The following is an 18,456-nucleotide window of genomic DNA, read 5'->3' as shown; positions in this document are numbered from 1 at the left end:
AAAGATTTCAGCTGTAATCTCTGGATTACAAAATCCATAACCTAGAAAGGTTATATACGGTATTGAAAACTAGAAAGCCTAGTATTGAAAACTCCAGCTGTAATCTAACTTTGATTCAATACAGATTGTAAGGTTCAAAATTTCCCTTTGGGTATTCAGATATAGCAGAGGTTGCCAGTCTCAGCATTGTTGATATTTTGGGTTAGATAATTCTTTATTTAGGGGGGCTGTACAGTGCATTATAGGATGTTTAGCAACATCCCTGTCCTCTATCAACAAGATGCCAGTAGCACCCTCTCACTCACCTTGTGACAACCAAAAATGTCTCCAGACATTGCCAATTGTCCCATGGGGGAAAATTCACCCCAATTGAGAACCACTGGGATATAGCAATGATACCAAAAGCCATGTCATGAAGTACCTCACTGTTGATAAGTTCCTTTCCAGCCATGATCTCCTTGGGCCCACACAGCAGCCCTGTCAGGTAAGGCAGGCCCCACTAGAGCTGTCCATTGCCTGGGGCTCTCAGCACCTAGGAGCTCAGCCTCAGCCTTCAATTCTGAAATCGAGAGGCTAGGGCCTCACATTGTTGAATCAACCACAAAATAAACTACCTCTTACCCCTCCTCAGTCCTCTGGCAATGCCAGGACAGGAATCAAAATATCAGGAGACAAGATGTTGACAATACTTTAGGAGGCCAAGTTTGTATATTCCTGACCTGCACTGAATCATGAGAACAGACTATTAGCATCATTTACCTCCTCATATACAGGAGGCTAAGGCCCAGAGAAAAGAAATAATGTCCTTCATGTTGAACAGGTATCAGTGGTGCCCCCTGCTCTGGGCCCTAGATCCCCTGACCTTGAAACAGAGCTCAAGGAATGTTAACCATAGCCAATTGCAGTGCCAGCCTCTCTGCATCCCAATTCCAAATTCCTGGGAGCCAATCACAGTCAGACTCTCAGGCTGGCAACACTGTAAAACATCGGGGGGCACCATTCACACAGAACATGGAAATGCCTATGTGATGCCCAGTTCCAGAGAGTAAAAAGGACTTCAGGGCCACCTATGGGTAAACAGCAAATCTCAGAGAAGTTGGCAATGAAGTGGGTGGGCATCTCGAAAGGGTCCACTCAAGTGATTACAGGCAAGTCACTAAACTACTTGAAGCTTCAATTCCCTCTGGTCAATTTGGCAATTTTAAAATGTGGCTCCCAAATTCTCTGGCACACTTCCCATTCAGACGTGTAGGTCTTCATGCTGTCCCCTTGCATCTGGGCTTTGTGGCAGCAGGACCATTAGAATATGGCACAAATGCTGCTACGCCAGTGTCCAGATCTAGGTCTTTAAAACCACAAATTTTCACATTACATCTCTAGAAATGCCTGCTCGAGGGACCCAATTACCATGCTGTAAGGATACCCAAGTAGCCCCCAGAGAAGCCCAGCTGGATGGCCAACACCACCTTGCCAGCCCGGTGAGGGAACCAACTCGGAAGCTCAGCTTCCAGCCCTCACTCAAATTGTCTCAGCTTATCCTTTATGGAGCAGAGATGAGATTCCTCATGGAGCACTTCCCAATCTGCAAACCCATGAGGTAAGTAAATGATCATCGGTGTTTTCAGGCACTGTTTTTTGGGGATGTTATGCAATTATAACCAGGAACACTCCTATTCTCAGCCTTCCTCATGGAAACATTATCGCAATCTAATGGGATAGATGTTATCTCTAATGAGACAGAGGCATAAAATGTAAAAGCTCTTGGTAAACCAGAGAAAGTCAAATCACCTTTATTGTATATTATTCCAAGGTAAACAGGCAGCAAAGCCATGATTCTCTGAGCCAAGTCAGCAGCTGGCCTGCGTTCAGGGCAGAGGAGGTGGTTGCAGAGACCAGAGGAGCCCGTTAGGAGAGGGGAGGATGGAGAAGGAAGAGCCCAGGACAGAATTCTGTAGTTTGTCAAGCCTCAGGACTAAAGGTGACCTGTGAGGTTGTCTGGGACCCTTCCTCCAGACAGATACATGAAGAATATTGATTTTATTTTAAAGGTTCTATGAGAAAACAAATGTCAGTGTCTAGCAGTAAATTTGAATTATTCCATATTCTTTGTCAGGAAATTCTAAACCAAGTCCCTCTGGTTTCCTACTTGGCCTGTATGTTTGGGTTATGTTGTCAAATAAATTAAGGGACAAAAGTAGAAAGTCTAAAATGAAAACAATTTAGGAGAGTTGGCTAGAAAGGAGAAGCCAAACAAAGAGATGGCTTGAAGAATGGGGCAGGAGTTGGGGGAGTGGGAGACAAATTCACCGGCACCTGCATATGCCAGGACATCATCAGCCAAGGTATGTCCGGCCCAGAGGGAGTATCCAAAAGTCTCAATCATGGCAAAGCACTGTTTTGTTGTTGTCTTTCAAGAAATATTTTCACCATATTTGTATTGTATATTTTATAAGCTGAGCAGAAATCTGGTATGCCCAGTCTCATTTGGTGATGGCAATTCATAAATTGTTTTGCACATCAAGGTGCAAACACCACCAAAGAGATCTTTGTGAACCAGGTTCAGTGCTTGGCCATGGCCCTCCAGGAGCCTTCCTCTTTTGCTATGGAGAGCTATCCCTGAACTTGGTGGAAATGGTCTTTGACCTTCTTGCTACACTGGATCTTCTAAAAACAACAACAACAAAATGCTGAAGAAAGGTGGATCGAAGCCGAATAAATCTTGGAGACCAAAAACAATGTAGGTGCTATCACCACCATATAAAGTCAAGACAGAAGGCCGGCACAGTGGCTCATGCCTGTAATCCTAACACTTTGAGAAGTCAAGGCTGGAGGATCACTCGAGGCCAGGAGTTTGGAATCAGCCTGGGTAACACGGCAAAATCCTGTCTCTACAAAAACTTTAAAAATTAGCCAGGCATGGTGGTATGCACCTGTAGTCCCAGCTACTTGGGGACGCTGAAGTGGGAGGATAGGATCACTTGAGCTCAGGAGCTGGAGGCTGCAGTGAGTTATGGTTGCATCACAGCACACCAGCCTGGGCCACAGAGGAAGACCCTATCTCTAAATAAATACATAAAATCAAGACGGAAGCCAACTCACTGATAAATGGAAAGAAAATGAGTCTTGAGGACATTGTCTTGGCCCCAGCCACTCTACCCCTTGTGCATTGCAGCCTACATGAATCAATATAATTCTGTTTTGGCTGAAGACAATTTGAGCTGGCTTTTTTTTTTTGTCATTTGCAGCCAAGAGTCTTAACTAACAAACATAGACAAAGAAAATGTCCTGAGGGGACGGTGGCAGGAAAAGCACATGGTAAATAGTTCCATTCTTTGCATAAATATTACAAAGACTCCCACCCCAGTAGGCGCTCTTTCGTTTTTTCTTCCAGCCACCTTGCAGCCTTCTTCGAGATAGAAAACGGCACTGGTAGGCAACTCCTGACCACCCCCGTTATCATCCCTCCCATTACTGAGCTTAATGTATCAGCCCAGCTCCTCTCTCTCTCTCTCTCTCCTCTGTCTCCCTCAATCTCTCTCTCTTTCTCTCCAGTTAGTTTTGACCACATTAATGCATGCTTATGAAAGAGCCTCAGGTGTCAAGGCCAACAAGTAATAAGAAACAAGGAATGCAAGTTTTGGAAAATGCCCAGCTACTTGATAGCCAGCCCATAAAAACCCAGAAAGCATCGAACAGCACAAACTGTCTCCAGGTGGATCCAGTTTTCCCCTAAGAACAAAGCCCATGAAGGCGCAGGAGAAGAGTTTCCTCTCACAAGCCATTTGAGGACAACCGCTTCACTCCCCCATGTTTTCTGGGACTGTCTCACTTTTAAATATTCTATCCTGTGACCAAAACATGTATCCTGATTTGGGATTCTGAAAATATAGCTACTGTAGGTAAAGTTATAATCAAACTAGCTTTTATTTTCAGGAAAAGCAGTTCCTATATAGAGGGTGGGAGCTGGCCAGGTATAGTTCAGTGCAGGTGCCTGCACTGTCCTCACCCACGGCCGAGAGGGAGGGCGGTGAGGTGACAGGGCAGCAGCTGAGGGCTTCCAGTTCTCAGAGCCCTGAGTACAGAGGGTTCCCTATAGTTGAAGAAAGAGTTCTTGGTCCCCTTTGGCATTGATTACCAAAGTGTGGCACTTCAGATGATTTTTTAGTGCTACACAAACATTTTTTATTCCAATTAATTGTCATGTCCCAATGTCAGAGTGTTTTAGAAAAACATACAACTAATAAGTAATTTCTTGAATAATATTGCTAAAGATGAAACCAAAATACTTTAAAAGTGAGTTTATCAGGCCAGGAGCTGTGGCTCACCTCTGTAATCCCAACACTTTGGGAGGCCAAGGTGGGAGCATTGCTTGAGCTCAAGAGTTTGAGATCAGCCTGGGCAACATAGGGAGACTCTGCCTCTACAAAAATTTAAAAATTAGCTTGGCATGGTAGCACATACCTGTGATCCCAGCTACTTGGGAGGCTGAGTAGGGAGTATCTCTTGGTCCTGGGAAGTCGAGGCTGCAGTGAGCCACGATCATGCCACTGCACTCCAGCCTGGGTGACAGAGTGAGACCCTGTCTCAAGAAAAAAAAAAAAGTGAGTCTATCTAAATTAAAATACTAAATAAATAACAGCTCAGTGACCTATTGTAATAACAAAAATCATAAAGATGATAAAGAAAGAAAGGAAATTTGGTAAATTCTGCTCCTGGTTGCCACTCTAAGGTCTTCAATGAGGTCTGCTTCTCTGGACCAGATTTCCTCAGAGTACCCAGTTTTGCTTTCCTTGCTTTCACCTCTCACCCCTGACTGGCTGGACCTAAAAAGTTATAGTTGGCTTTGTAAGAATGGTGACCAGGCAGTTAGGCTCACACTAACTTCCCAAACTATGCTAAAGGAACAATTAGCTATATTATAAGTGTGCCACAGTGGTGATACAAGTTTTATGTGATTTAATACACACTTCATGGGTAGACCTCACAGTAGGGCATACAATAAAAGGCTAATCTGTTCACAACTTTATTTTGAGTGCGGTTCAACACCATTTAAACTTCTAAAGGATGTAGCATTACTAGGTGCCATAGTGGGGACGGGGCCAGAGGAGGGGGCCGGTGGAGGAAAGACAACACTCTCTCCACTCTCTTGGTGGCCTCATCTAGGGAGGGAAAGAGCCGTTAAAGCTGCACAACTTGCTTTATCTCCAATTCTCTAGCTCTGGTTTGGACACCTTCCAGTTACTCTTACACAATAATTCTCTGTAGACTATATATCTACGTCTCTTTACTGATGTCTATCTCAAAGCCAGGCAAAAGGGATTCTCAGACCATAAAACTAAATTTCAGAAAAATCACAGACTTAGAGTTTTAGAACTAATTGTAACCCTAAAGGATGCACCAGAAGTCAAGACATGAGCCTGAATATTAAAGTCAGAAGACCTGGATTCAAATCTTCACTATCTCATTTCTTCGCTACATGATATACATTGACTTAGATCTTATGTCTTTCTTAGTTTCCTCATTTTTAGAAGTAGATTGCTACACCAATCTGCCAGAATTCTTGTGACAATTCAGACAGTTTATTTTATGTAGAGCACTTGGCTCACAGCTGACAAATACTGACTGTTCTTTCCCTTGTTCCCTTCCCTTCCTCCTTCCAATGTACAAGCCAGCAGGAAGAGGAAGGAGAGTGGGCGGCAGCCATGAAGGGGTTGGGGGTGGAGACGGAGGGAAGGCCAGAGGCTTAGCTGTGGTTTTTACAGGCACCCATACTCCTTTCAGCCCTGCCCCTCCAGGCCTTACAGACAGGAACATTTTGCTATGCTGCTGGGGAAACCAGCCATAAGGAGTAGACCTCACAGACGGAGACAAGGTCAGACAAGGGCAGAGAAAGTTGAGCTGCAACAGGCGGCCAAGGCGTTACTTCCCAGCCTGCTCTGCCCAGGGACCTCTCCGTTGCCAGAGGTCACATTTTGAATTTTCCCTCCTACGGAGGCTGTCTCCAACTCACAGGCCCATTTGGCAACAGGACTGCAAGTGATGGGCTTTGGCAGGTCACATGACTTGGATACCATCAGGGACTCCGGGACTCCGTGCAGTTTGGATAATGGACTACAGCCACAGTGCAGGGCATCTGATTCAAGAAAGAAAACATCTATGTGCTTTATTTTATTATTGTTAGAAAATGAATATATGCTGATACTAAGAAAAGGAAAGAAAACTGAAAAATTACCAGTAATTTCACCTCCCAGAGATAACCACTATACATGAATATCTGTAAGCATCTCAGTTCTCATTAAAAACCGAATTTCTCTGCCATCTATTTCTTATTAAACAGCTTTCTTTCACTATAACAAGACACGTGGCATGTGGTTTATATGAGGACAATTCCAACACTGTCCCAGGCTATGGGTTCCAGATGGCCCTGGGTTACAGAGGTGAAGGTGGAGGCTCTGTGGAGGGCGGTGCTGGGTACACACGTTACACGCCCAAGTGTGCCCTTCCACGGCCAGTGCTGGTGAGTGGGGCCACATACTGTTGGGAGCCAAACCCACTGGCCCTTCCTTGAATTAAAAAACTCAACAGAGAGGAGAAACGAAGCTTTGCTGCACCAGGTTTCTGCAATCACAGGACAGGCAGAGAAAGGCAGGAACAGAGACGGACAAAAGCCCAAGCATTCCTCACCTCTCCACTGACCCACATTTCTATATTTGCTGGGCATTTCCCCCCAATTGCAAGGCCTCTCAAGGGCAGTCTATTCTGCTCATCTTTGCATTCTGAAAAGAAATGGGGGTGGGGTTTATAATTGCTCTCTATTACTATGAATTAAAATGATATTCAATTAGTACATTGTGCATTTAAATGACTTATTTATGATGCATAATTGATAAAGTTTTGTGTACACAGCTTTGCTGAATCACTTTAAAAGTTTCAAGGCCTCAGATGACAACTAAGCTTTCTCTTGGCACTTGGCTTCCTTGCCACCTGCTCTTTTGGGCCTATTCCATCAAAAAGGTGATAGTTCTTGCATCTCCCAGGTTTCTGACTTTCAAAGCAAAAATGGCTGCATCTCAGTTGCTGAGAAGACAGGGGAGTCCTTGTATTCCTGCTGCCAACTCAGAAGGGAAAGACGAAGTAAACAACAGGTGTGGAGACTGGAGCCGTCCTCCAGGAGCTAATGGAGAAGAAAGGAGCTACTGGCTGACATCCCACCACAGCAAGGGTGATGGGAAGACTCCCCACTGCAGCCAGTGCCTCCAGCTATGGTTGTAGGGAGGGCTGAACACCTGGGTGGTCTGCTCACCTGTCTTCCTGTCTTAGAAACTCATGGGCTGCCTGCATCAGTCACAAGTTTGCAGCCCAGGCAGCTGAGCTGGCAGAAAAAAACTCGACATGAGGCAGGTTCATCTTTGGGTGCTATATTCATTTGCTAGGGCTGCCATAACAAAGTACTACAGACTGAGTGGCTTACACAGCAGAATTTTTTTCTCTCACTATTCTGGTGGCCAGAAGTCTGAGATCAAGGTTTCAGCAGGGTTGGTTTCTTCTAAGGCTTCCTCTTTGACTTGTAATGGCCATCTTCTCCCTATGCCTTCATACGGCTTTCCCCCATGTGTGTCTGTGTCCTAATCCCCTCTTCTTGTAAGGACACCAATCACATTAGATTAGGGCCTACCCTGATGACCTCATTTTAACTCAGTTACCTCTTTAAAGGCCCCATCTCCAAATACAGTCATATTCTGAGGTAACTGGCGGTGGGGTTGAGGGGTGCGGTGGAGTCAGGACTTCGACATATGTTTTTTGTTTTTTTTTTTGAGACAGAGTCTTGCTCTGTTGCCCAGGCTGGAGTTCAGTGGCATGATCTCAGCTCACTGCAACTTACGCTTCCTGGGTTCAAGCAATTCATCTGCCTCAGCCTCCCAAGTAGCTGGGATTACAGGCATGTGCCACCACACGCAACTAATTTTTGTATTTTTAGTAGAGATGGAGTTTTACCATGTTGGCCAGGCTGGTCTCGAACTCCTGACTCAGGCGATCCACCCACCTTGGCCTCCCAAAGTGCTGGGATTACAGGCATGAGCCACTGTGCCCAGCCAACATATGAACTTTAGAAAGGAGATGATTCAGCCCATAACAAGGTCACTCTCTGAGGCAGCGTGATTTCCACTCATTCTCATCTGGGCTGCTCTCTGTGCTTTGTCCCGAATCCAAACAACAATCAGGTGCAAAGACAAAAGTGAGCTGAGGGAGGTCAGATTCAGCCACATGGTCATAGAGGAATCACTACTGCTTCCCTCCCTAATCTCCACTCCAGGGCATTTTTCACTACCAGACTGTGAAACTGATCTCATTTTCTTGAGTTTAATTTAGCTAATAGTTTTAAAGCACTGATTGTATTGGACTAGGCAATCATGGCGCCAGTCCCTCTCATAGCCACAGAGGATGGAAGTGGCCCAGGCTGTTCTCTGATCAGAGATGGTTAATCTGAATCCTATGGCTGATCTTCCCACACAAGAGCACAGCTGATTGGCTCAGAGACACTCACATGACCAGTCGACTTTTGGCCTGATAGGAAAAGTTCTTCTAACTACAAATGATGACATTAACTAGGTCAGTCTGATATCTTCCACCTCTCCCTCTAGAATAGAAACAGGAAATATGGAGAAATGTTGGTAGTGGGAGGAGCAAGAAGACAGGAGAAGGAGTTGCTGCACCAGGCTGGATTGTAGGTACTTTCTGACCCTACTGCCCAAGGCGTTTGAGTCACTGTGGATCCAGGAACACCTTCCAGATCCAGTTACTGTAAGCTGCACCCACACTGGGGATTAAGTTCTGAGGCTTCCAATATCTAAAATATTACCTGTGATCAATACAAAAAATGTTCAATAAAATATTTTAAAACCTTCAAAACCTGATGTGTATCCCTTACAGGTTTTTGACTAGCCACATCTCAAGTGCTCAATAGCCTAATGGCTACCATATTGGACTGTGCAACTTTAGAGACTAACCCAATGGGAGCCTTCAGTCCCACCAAGTACATAGTTAAAGCCATTATCTAGATCACTCAGGTCCTAAGCTCACCTTTTTCTTTACTGTCTAAATTGAGTGATTTTGTTTCTCTAGCATCCAAACTTCAATTATCTTGGAGCACAAGGATGTACTTACTTGGGAGCTTAGGGAGCAACCTTCACTTTTAGATCTGAAAATCAGAGGAAGACTGGAATGATTTGCCACTCTAAGAAAATGTGCCAAGTGATTCAGCATCATATAAATTTACCCAGCTTGTGCCATGGAGATAGGACAACTCTGAAATTGTGAAAACTCACATTCTCCAGCCCTGTGCCAGGCAGAGTCACATATGTGATCTTGTTTAACTGTTAAGACAGCTGTTGCAGGATGGACATTGTTATCTTCTTGCCCCCTATAGATTGAGAAACTGAGGCAGGGGGGTGAGGCGACTTGCTGGAGGTCACTCACTTAGTAGGTGGTAGGGCCAAGATTCAAACCACTGTCCCTCTCATTCCAAAATTGGTGCTTTTCAAGGTTCCAGGGACCTGGGCTTAAAAATAACTGCTCTAGAAAATAATATCTAAGGTAGGGTGGGAAGTGTTGTTTTTGTTAATGTTTTAGCAGATTTTTCAGATCCCAGCCTCAAGTACTTTGCACATCAAAGACTCCCTTGGCTGAGCAAGCTGACCAGCACTAGGAGAAACTCTGACTCCTTCATGTTCCTGCTCTGCTGAGAAGCTGGAGGGCAAGCCAATATGAACCTTGCTGGCAGTAGAAGCTGGGCCTCCTTGACAGGTGTAGTAAGATGAAGAAGATTATGTCTGTTACACTGAAGAGCACCTTGGAATAATGGCGCTCTCTCTAGCTTTATCTTTAAACTCCCTGGTCTGCCCTTAGTATGCGACGCTGCCTGCAGAATGATCATTCGCTACCTGCAATCTCTGGAATTGCTCCTACCTCAAACCCAGCCCAGGCCTCCTGATCCCTGGGATGTACTCAAAGACTCACCTGTGTGGGTCTGAGTTTAATTACACTCGTCAGGCAAGGGATTTGGGGAGCTTTAATTTAACGCTGGTGTTGAATGCTTTTAAATTATTTTAAATTTTCTGAGGCACCCAGGTGCAACACACATCTTTTATAAATTATAGAGCAAATGCTGTGGAGGTTGGGTGCACAGAAGGGCCAAGGATCGGAACACATCCCCAAAGGATGAGATATATTTCTGGCATGAAAGAAGAGTTTAGCACACACCTATCATTATTGTTAATGGGACTGGGGTGTTAGGCTTTCTCTAGAGGCGCAGCACAATGCAAATTTGGCTCTTGGAATTCAGTTCCTCACTGCTCCCTGACTCCTCAGTAGCACCGAGCCCTGGTGAAATGTGTGTCAAGTTCTTCAAAACAATTATTGCTGCTGGAGAAAAAAATGATCAGCGAAGTACTCTGAAGTTAACACCTCCTCAGAGCTGGAAATGGAAATGGAAATGAATTCTGGAAATGTTTGCATTCTTTTTAATATGAATCCACAGACATCTCGGCTGCTGTGTGCAAAATGAGAGATGGGATTTTAACAGATGATAATGAGCTTAGGAAGGAGTTTGCAAGGTGTAGAGGCCAGAGTAAAAGACTGGTGGTTGTGGTTTGGGTTCTTGCCACGGTTCTGCTGTGTGACGTTGGGAGAGCTACTTAACTTCTCTGGGCCTCCTTTTGTGAGTCTGACTTACAAAAGTGTTAGGACCAATAATTTATATTAGAGTAAGACTGGCTAGAAGTCCCATCAGATGTGACTGAAATTCTCCCAAACACAGGAAAAGGCATCTGAAGAAATAGTCCTGTGGAAGGTAAATGCTTTTCATTCCTAGAACCACTGTAGCCTAGATCCTCTTGGTTCCTGGACAGAGATGATTTGGGGAATATCCCAAGGATAGGATGGGAGATTCCTCCACCCAGAACATTCCACTTACAGTTAGAAGCAGAGCCAGAAAATTCTGACATGAACCATAAGGCATGGGCTGGGATGTTAAAATGAGACTCACTGTGTTTCAGTTTTGGCTGAGGCTCCAGAGGCTGAGAAGTATCAGTGAACATCAGAAGCCAAGAAAGCCCCAATCCAAAGTGAAGTTCTAAACCACCTATGGCAGCCATTATGAAGTTTTGTCCCCTGGCCATAATCTGCCTAGAGGCTATAACATGGTTGGGGTTAAGGAAGCTGCCTTCCTTCCAAGAGAGTTGAGAGTGTGCTCTGAGTCTTGTGGACAAATGCTCTCTCCCTGCACTGGGGTTGAGAAGGAAGGGTGACTTCCCCCTTTTCAATCCAGCTGAGATAGGCTTTAAAAGAACCACTTGGAGAGCTTGACCTGTGTCCCCTTCAGTAGGGGGGTCAGACTCACACCTGAAGAAGCCCACAGGCAAGAAGCTTGCTGAAACAGCCTGGGTGGCAGGGTAGAGAGAGTAGATTGAGGGCCAATTACACTTCCTCAATGGCAATTTTTCAAGGATTAGATATGGGATCCTAGGAAAGGAGCTGGCTTGGCAAAATCTTAGACCAGTCTCATATGGACCACCTGGAAGGGAGATGGGACCCAACAGGGCCAGTGGGGCACTGAATGAGCAAGGGCTGAAGGAGGAAAGGTGATTTTCACTGCAGTTAAAGTTTCCAAAGAGAGAATGACCCCCACAGAGACCAACCCAAAGGTCTCCATTGGGAATCTGTCCAACCAGAAGGTAACAACATGGGTTACGGCTATGGAAGTGAAATATGACAAAGTTTCCAGTTCCTTACCTCTCCTCTCCACCATCTCAAAGCCCTGCAGGAGCCTGAAGCAGCCTGGTGATGTAGGGAGGAGGAGAAGGACAAGGCAGAGGGGAAACGGAGAAGAAGCCAGCCATTGTCCCTCCCCTACTGCTCAGGCCCAGGGTGGGAGGAAAGAGAAGATTTAAGATTTGCATTAAGTTTGAAGTTTTAATGATTAGGGCAGACTGAATAGTTTAATTATCGAAATTAAACTATTGTATAACTTAAAGTGACCAGAGAACTTTTTCTTATCTAAGAATGACAGGAAAATCCACGGGACTTGCTTGATCATTTGACTCATGAGTGGGGAAAAATTATCTACAGTGAGAAAGAATAAAATTATTACCTGCCTGCACTCTCCTGAGCTCAAGTCATTCAATGTACCAGTTACTTCCTCTTCAGGGACTACAGTGTGTTAGCAATGATTAAGGTACCACCCTCTGGTACAGATGTGATTTGGTGACAGCATTTTGTCAATTCACCAACCCAGCTGGACATATGAGATGGCCCACGATGACAATGAAGCCACTGATCCTGGAGGCAGAGCTGAGAGACATTTGGAGATGTGTTGCCTCTTTCCAGTCCTTGAATGTTTAGTTGGTGTCCTGGAACAAATATACTTCCAAAAGTGCTTCACTAGAATGTATATTTGAGTCATAAATACTCTTAGACAAAAAAAAAAAAAAAAAAAAGCATTTCATTTCATTTTATCAATTACATACTAAAGCCCAGAGAGGTTAAGGCATTTACTAAGCTCACTATCCTTTTGATTGCAAATGACAAAATTAAACCAGAAATAGGAAGAAAGGAAGGAAAGAAAGAAGGAAGGAAGGAGGGGAGAAAAGGAGAGAGAACAAAAGAAAACAGGAGATGAAAGGGATCATTTATTAATATTTGGAAAGTCCAAGCATTACTCGTTGCAGGTATGGCTGCAGCCAGGTGCTCAATTAATGTCCAAAATGTGTATTTCTCCATTTCTTAGTAATGCATTTGCCTTTCTATGAGGTGACAAAAAATGGCCACCAGAGGCTCTAGCCTTATAGTCTAAATAACTGGGTAGTCTCAGTGAAATTAACTACTCTTCTCAGCAGTTCCAGTGAAAGTCACAGATTGAATTTCATTAACCTAGATTAAATTGCATTGTCCAGTGCTAAACTAATCACCATGACCCTGAATGTCCCTAAGGCCGGAGGAATCAGCTCCAAAGAAAACATAGACCATGAGTGAGAAAGAGCTATTGTTACTTGGAAACAGGGAGGAGGGCCATAGACAGGCAAAAACAGCAGATGTCTCCTTTGGACGTAGAGCCAGGAAGTAAATGGCAAAACCAAGATTAGAACTTAGATCTTTTGATTCCTAAACCAAAGATTTGCGTAGGCACAAAGTAATTTCATTGATGTATCTCTTTTTAAAATGTACTATCCTGTATAAATAGGGTAAATTTAGGTCCAAACACTGAATTTATCCTGAACTCTTAGGTAAAGAGTCTGCTAAAAATAAACTCATGTAAACAAGATCATTTCATATACAAGACAGCAAATGGAACCATCGGCCTCATTTTATTAGTATTATTCAAAAAAATCATTTGTGCTCTAATTTACTCTGACACTAGAGAAAGCTCTAATTTGATAAATTCCTGATTCCAGATTACAAAGTGCCATTGCTTTCACATGAGTGAGACAAATTTAGAGTACGCTGGCAATAGAGTCAAATCTATTCTTCAATGCTCTCTGGAGTTCTGTCAACCTATCACAATTAATTCCAAAAGTAAAGAGAGCTTAATAAGGCTTGTGGAAGTGACAAAGTTGTTAATTTGTCAGACAAGAGGTCAAGAGCATAAGTAGAAAATCTAATGTGCAAACCTGCACGTCCTGCACATGTATCCCGGAACTTAAAATAAAATAGAATTAAATATAAACAAACAACAAAAGAAATTCTAACGTGAAGTTTGGGGATTTTCTCTTCTTTTGTTTATTTTCTTGTACATAAGAAAAGAAAAAGGTTTTCCTTAGAGAAACGACAACTAGATTTTTAAAAATCTGTATCCCTGCTACACAAAACTTTGAAGCTTCAGCGAAGCATCAGTTCATCCTGGTGGTTGGCCAGTCCCAAGTCGAATCCCTCAATCCCTTACTGGAAGAGCGAAAGCACAGCAATGGTGGGCAGGTGTGCTCTGACACAAACAGAGAGGGATTTCTGTAATCTCTGAACTCAACTCCTTGCTTAATGGAGATTAAACTTGGGATTGGGAGTTCATACCTCGCTCTGCCATGGCCTGAGATGAAGTGAGAGGGAGTTGGGAGCTGGAGGGTCCGCGTGCCCTGAGTGCCTTCAAGGCCCTGAATGAAAGTTCTGGGGCCAGAAACGGACACGCTGAAGGTGGTTCAAGCTGTTTGAGAGCATAGGGATGGATGGATATAATTTTCAATGCATCGTCACATAAATCACTGTGGTCACACAAACTTCCTGAGAAAGATGAGCTTCCCCTGACTTCCCCAATGAGAAGCCTACGCCTTGGAGGGGCAAGGGACTTATGCAGCTTACTAGTCTAATGAGAAGGTAGGACTACGTCCAAGTTTACCAATTACCAGCCCTAGAACTAGAGGTCTGGCCTAGGGCCAAGCATTCAATGAAGACTTCTTTAAAGCTTGATAAGGTTCCATCCATCCTTCCTTCCGTCTGTCCATATGTCTGTCCTTCTATCCATCGATTCATCCATCCATCCATCCATCCACCCAGCAAATACCCTCATGTGACAGACTGTGCAGATGAGACACAATCTCTGACATCTGAGAGTACATAGCACCAGGGAAGCACACATTCAACAAATCCTCCCAAGAGTGATGAGTATTGAAGTAGAGCACAGCAAGGAGCCTGGCCTAGTCTCCAGGGTCCTGCTTTCAGGAAACACTACTTCCCCAGGTGTGAATCTCTAAAAGTGTCACAGCCAACGTGGGACAACAGCTGGAAGGATGAGGCTGCCCAGGGCGCCCTGCACAGAAGGAAGGCTTTGTGCTAGCTCCATGTGGAGACTCTGACTCGGGGCAGTGTGGGCTTTCAGATGGATTTCCTATCATTTATCTTCTTATCAAAAGGTTTAATCACTTTCCGCTCTCCTGACTGTATGGGAATAATGAGCTTATTCTATCCCTACCAATACAATGCACAATAGAAACAGTTCAGAGACTATTTGGCCTTCTAAAATGAATGTTTTTACTGTATAAACATCATTAAATCCACAGTTAAAGGAATGTTTAAAGAAGAAAAATCAATCTCAGTAATCCCACACACAGCTACTTCGTCACTGCATATTGCCTGCTGGACTTTGTGTGAATAACAAAATGAATTTTATGTGAAAATTAGTTGTCATCTCATTTCCCCAAGAAGCTGAATATATTCTGACATGGTATAGACCCATGGGTTTTGGAGAAGAAAGCATGCTCCTTCATGATTTTCAACTTCTCTGTCTAGAACGAAAAAGTGCTTAAAAACGGAAAATGAATCGCTGTGGTTTCTGAAAAGAGTTCGTTTGCTTAAGTCTTGTTCTGGAAACAGTTAAAAATTCCATTACATTCCTTGAGGGCAATGTCTATATCATATACCTTGATGCTCAATTAGCTTACACCCCTAAACAAAGCTCCTTTATATGAAGTCAGACATATTAAATAACAAAAGCAGCATGAAACTTGAGACATTCTAAGCCGCAGTGGTCCCTAGTACGTGTTCGGCTGGCCCTGCACAGAATGATCGGTCAAGTCTTCAAAAGTGAGTCCGGCTTACCTAGACTTTATCAGGCTTCCCGCCCAGGTGAAAGTCAGGGCCCTCATCCTCCCTCCACCATTAAAAAGAAAGAGTGCTTTGCAAGTCATCAGTTATTTTGTCCTGAGGAAGGATTCATCACTGATACTGTTACTTCAGCTGCATTAAACCTTTTTTTTAATTGTACAATAAAGGTAGATTTAGGAGCTTGCAAGTGAAGAGCTATGGGAGGCAGGGAAGGGCCCCCAAAGCACTCCACAGCCTTGCTACTCAAAGTGTGGTACGTGGACCAGCAGCATCTGCATCCCCTGAAGGCTTATGAGGAAGGCAGAATCTCTCACTCTCCACCTCAGCAGTACTGAATGAGAATCTCCATTGCAACTAGACCCGCAGTGGGGCCTAATGTTGCTGATCAGGGACCACATTTTGAGAGCCCCTGCCCTAGAGCTATTCAGGGAATCCACACACTTAGAATGTCCCTCCTGGGTGTTTTGCAGTGGGGGCAGAAGAGGCAGTTTATTGGTTTTCATTGTCTTGTTGTCAGTGGAGACCAAATGGCAGGGCACATGTGGCCCTCTTTACTTATCACAGCATGACCACATTTCATAAAGATTTTAATTGTGCAGCTATGAAGCCATGCCATATAGAATAGTATTGGTAAAGTCTCATATTATACACAGAATTGGAATCAATGACAATCCTCCAAAATTAAAAAAAAAAAATCCATCAAGAATTGCAGAATTCCAAGACTGGCAAAGGTCTTGGAAACAGTATATAGTTTTCCCATGCGTTAGGCCACAGAAATGCCAGCCATCCTTTTCCAGGCTCTGTCGTCTGTGAATCTTGTTACTGTTTACATATAGCAAAGAATTCGTTAGTATCTGTGTGACTATTTTGCTAATATAATCTTTACTGATATAATTTACGATCTTTTAAAAATCTATTAGAGTGGTATCATCTAAAAGACTCCTGAATGCGGATGTTCATGCTAAAGCTGATAAAAATCTCTCCCAAATCAAAATCTTTGCGAAGGAAGTTACATGTGGTAAAACGCCACAATGAAGCCCACCCTCACTCTCTGATGCGCTGTTAATGTGGGAAAAGGCTCTGCAAATTATTAAAAATAATGCTAAGAAAATAAAAAGCAGCTTTAAAGCAAAAAGGCAACACAATAATTAGAGATTTATGTTCTTCTGGAACACATCCAACTTTACATTTATTGCTATGGGAAAATTTACCTTGAGTTATGCAAGACCCTCCAAACAGCATCCGTTGCATAAAACATGACCACCACATATATGAGAATATTTCATTCCTCAGGTAGCTGAAGCCAGAAATGTGTTCTGATGTGTCCAGCATGATTTGTCCACTTGGTTATGGAACCCATTCCCCACTGGGCAAGGCCTCACAGTCTCCTGGGGCCCCTCAAATCATATTGTAGGCAGTGATCACATGATCCCACGATAATTATGCCATTACCAACTAGAGAGCTGGTTTTTAATTCATTCTGGTTTTTTTTGTTTTGTTTTGTTTTGTTTTTTAATTCAAGCTAATACTGCTTGAGCTCTGGCCTTGAGCAAGGCTCTTGCCTTGTCTGCCATGCTCAATAGGTGTTTTACTCCTCAGTGCCTCAGTTTCCTGTCTGTAGAAAGAGATTTACCCTCTGCCTGACAGTCACTGCCTGAAGAGAGTTGTATGAAGGACACAGAGCCATTGAACCATGGCACCTTTTGGGGGTGGGGGAGCAGGGGCCTCAGCCATGTCTCTAGTGGAGGAAAGGTGTGCCAGTTCATCCACACTCTGGCCTTGGTGGGTGGAGGCCATCGCAGGATGGGACACAACCATCACATTCTTTTCCTCTCTGCAAGACTATGGCAGTGCCTCCTTGGCAGTGTAAAATGTAGGGCTGCATCTCAGGAGAGAGTGAGGTTAGCTGTGGGGTCTGCGAAGTGGCCAGTTGAAACTGTGAGGGGATGAGCTCTGAGTATTAAGAGGTAAGGAACAAATGAAGTGGAGTTGTGGAAAACATTCCTACCTGAGCAATGAGAAGAGGAGGAGCTTCCAAAAAAGGAGCTGAAGAAGATGATCAGAGAGGTGGTGTGAGAGGCACCCATACAGGACAGGCGTTTTCCTCGCCTCTGCAAACTCCATCTTGTCCATTACCCTGAATGGAGTGTCACTGAAGCCAGAGAAGAAGCATTGAGTTGAACTATGTGAAATTGCTATTTTTAGGTTAACAAGATGATGGACTACTGTTAATTTCATACGGTTTAACCTAAAATTACCTATTAGAAAGGCCTGGAAGGGAAGGTGGGAGACTCTGCAACTTGCCTGTGGTGGGAGGTGGGCACGGCAAGGGCGGCAGTGAGTGGAACTGAGTGGAATAGGGAGAGCTCTGTCTGTCCCCTCTATGGGGGACACAGTGTGAGCAGGAAGGGGGCTTCAGAAATGAATCCACACCCTCTAGTCCAACAAATGGTGACTGCATTGAAGAGGAAGCCTACTCATATTGATAAGAGGTCAGTAAAAACGAAAGCCTCCCTACTGTGGAACCCAATAAAGCAGCACTCCTATAGAAAACTAGTACGTGGCAATCTCCAAGAGGAAGGAATAGGATACACTGTTTCCTAAAAGTATTTGATCACGAAATACATTGTTCTCATGGAGCTTCTCTCAGGACTGGTGTTTTGCCAAATGTATTTTGGTCATTCAGACAGGCTGAAATATCTATGCACAATTTATGGAACAAAAAATTAATAGTGTAAACCAGATTTCTATTTTCAATAGAAATATGAAAATACTTTGGGGGGAAAAGACATTCCAAAGAGCTGGGAAGTATTTTAGAAGCACAAAGTATGTATAAATTATGTATATAATACTAATAATAAATTAATT

General features: G+C 43.9%; 1 protein-coding gene across 1 annotated transcript in view; it reads right to left on the bottom strand.

Moving 5' to 3' along the window:
- Nucleotides 1–18,456, bottom strand: part of COMMD10 (COMM domain containing 10) — a 362,273-nt gene that overhangs the window by 29,053 nt on the left and 314,764 nt on the right. Inside the window, exon 6 of the mRNA XM_063724229.1 lies at nt 4,462–4,579. Coding sequence (XP_063580299.1) covers nt 4,462–4,579 — 118 coding nt within the window. The remainder of the gene's footprint in view (nt 1–4,461; nt 4,580–18,456) is intronic.

The sequence above is a fragment of the Pongo abelii genome, chromosome 4, assembly GCF_028885655.2.
Source record: "Pongo abelii isolate AG06213 chromosome 4, NHGRI_mPonAbe1-v2.0_pri, whole genome shotgun sequence".
Lineage (NCBI taxonomy): Eukaryota > Metazoa > Chordata > Mammalia > Primates > Hominidae > Pongo > Pongo abelii.
The sequence above is the reverse complement of the archived record's forward strand: the minus strand, read 5'-3'. Positions and strand labels throughout refer to the sequence as shown.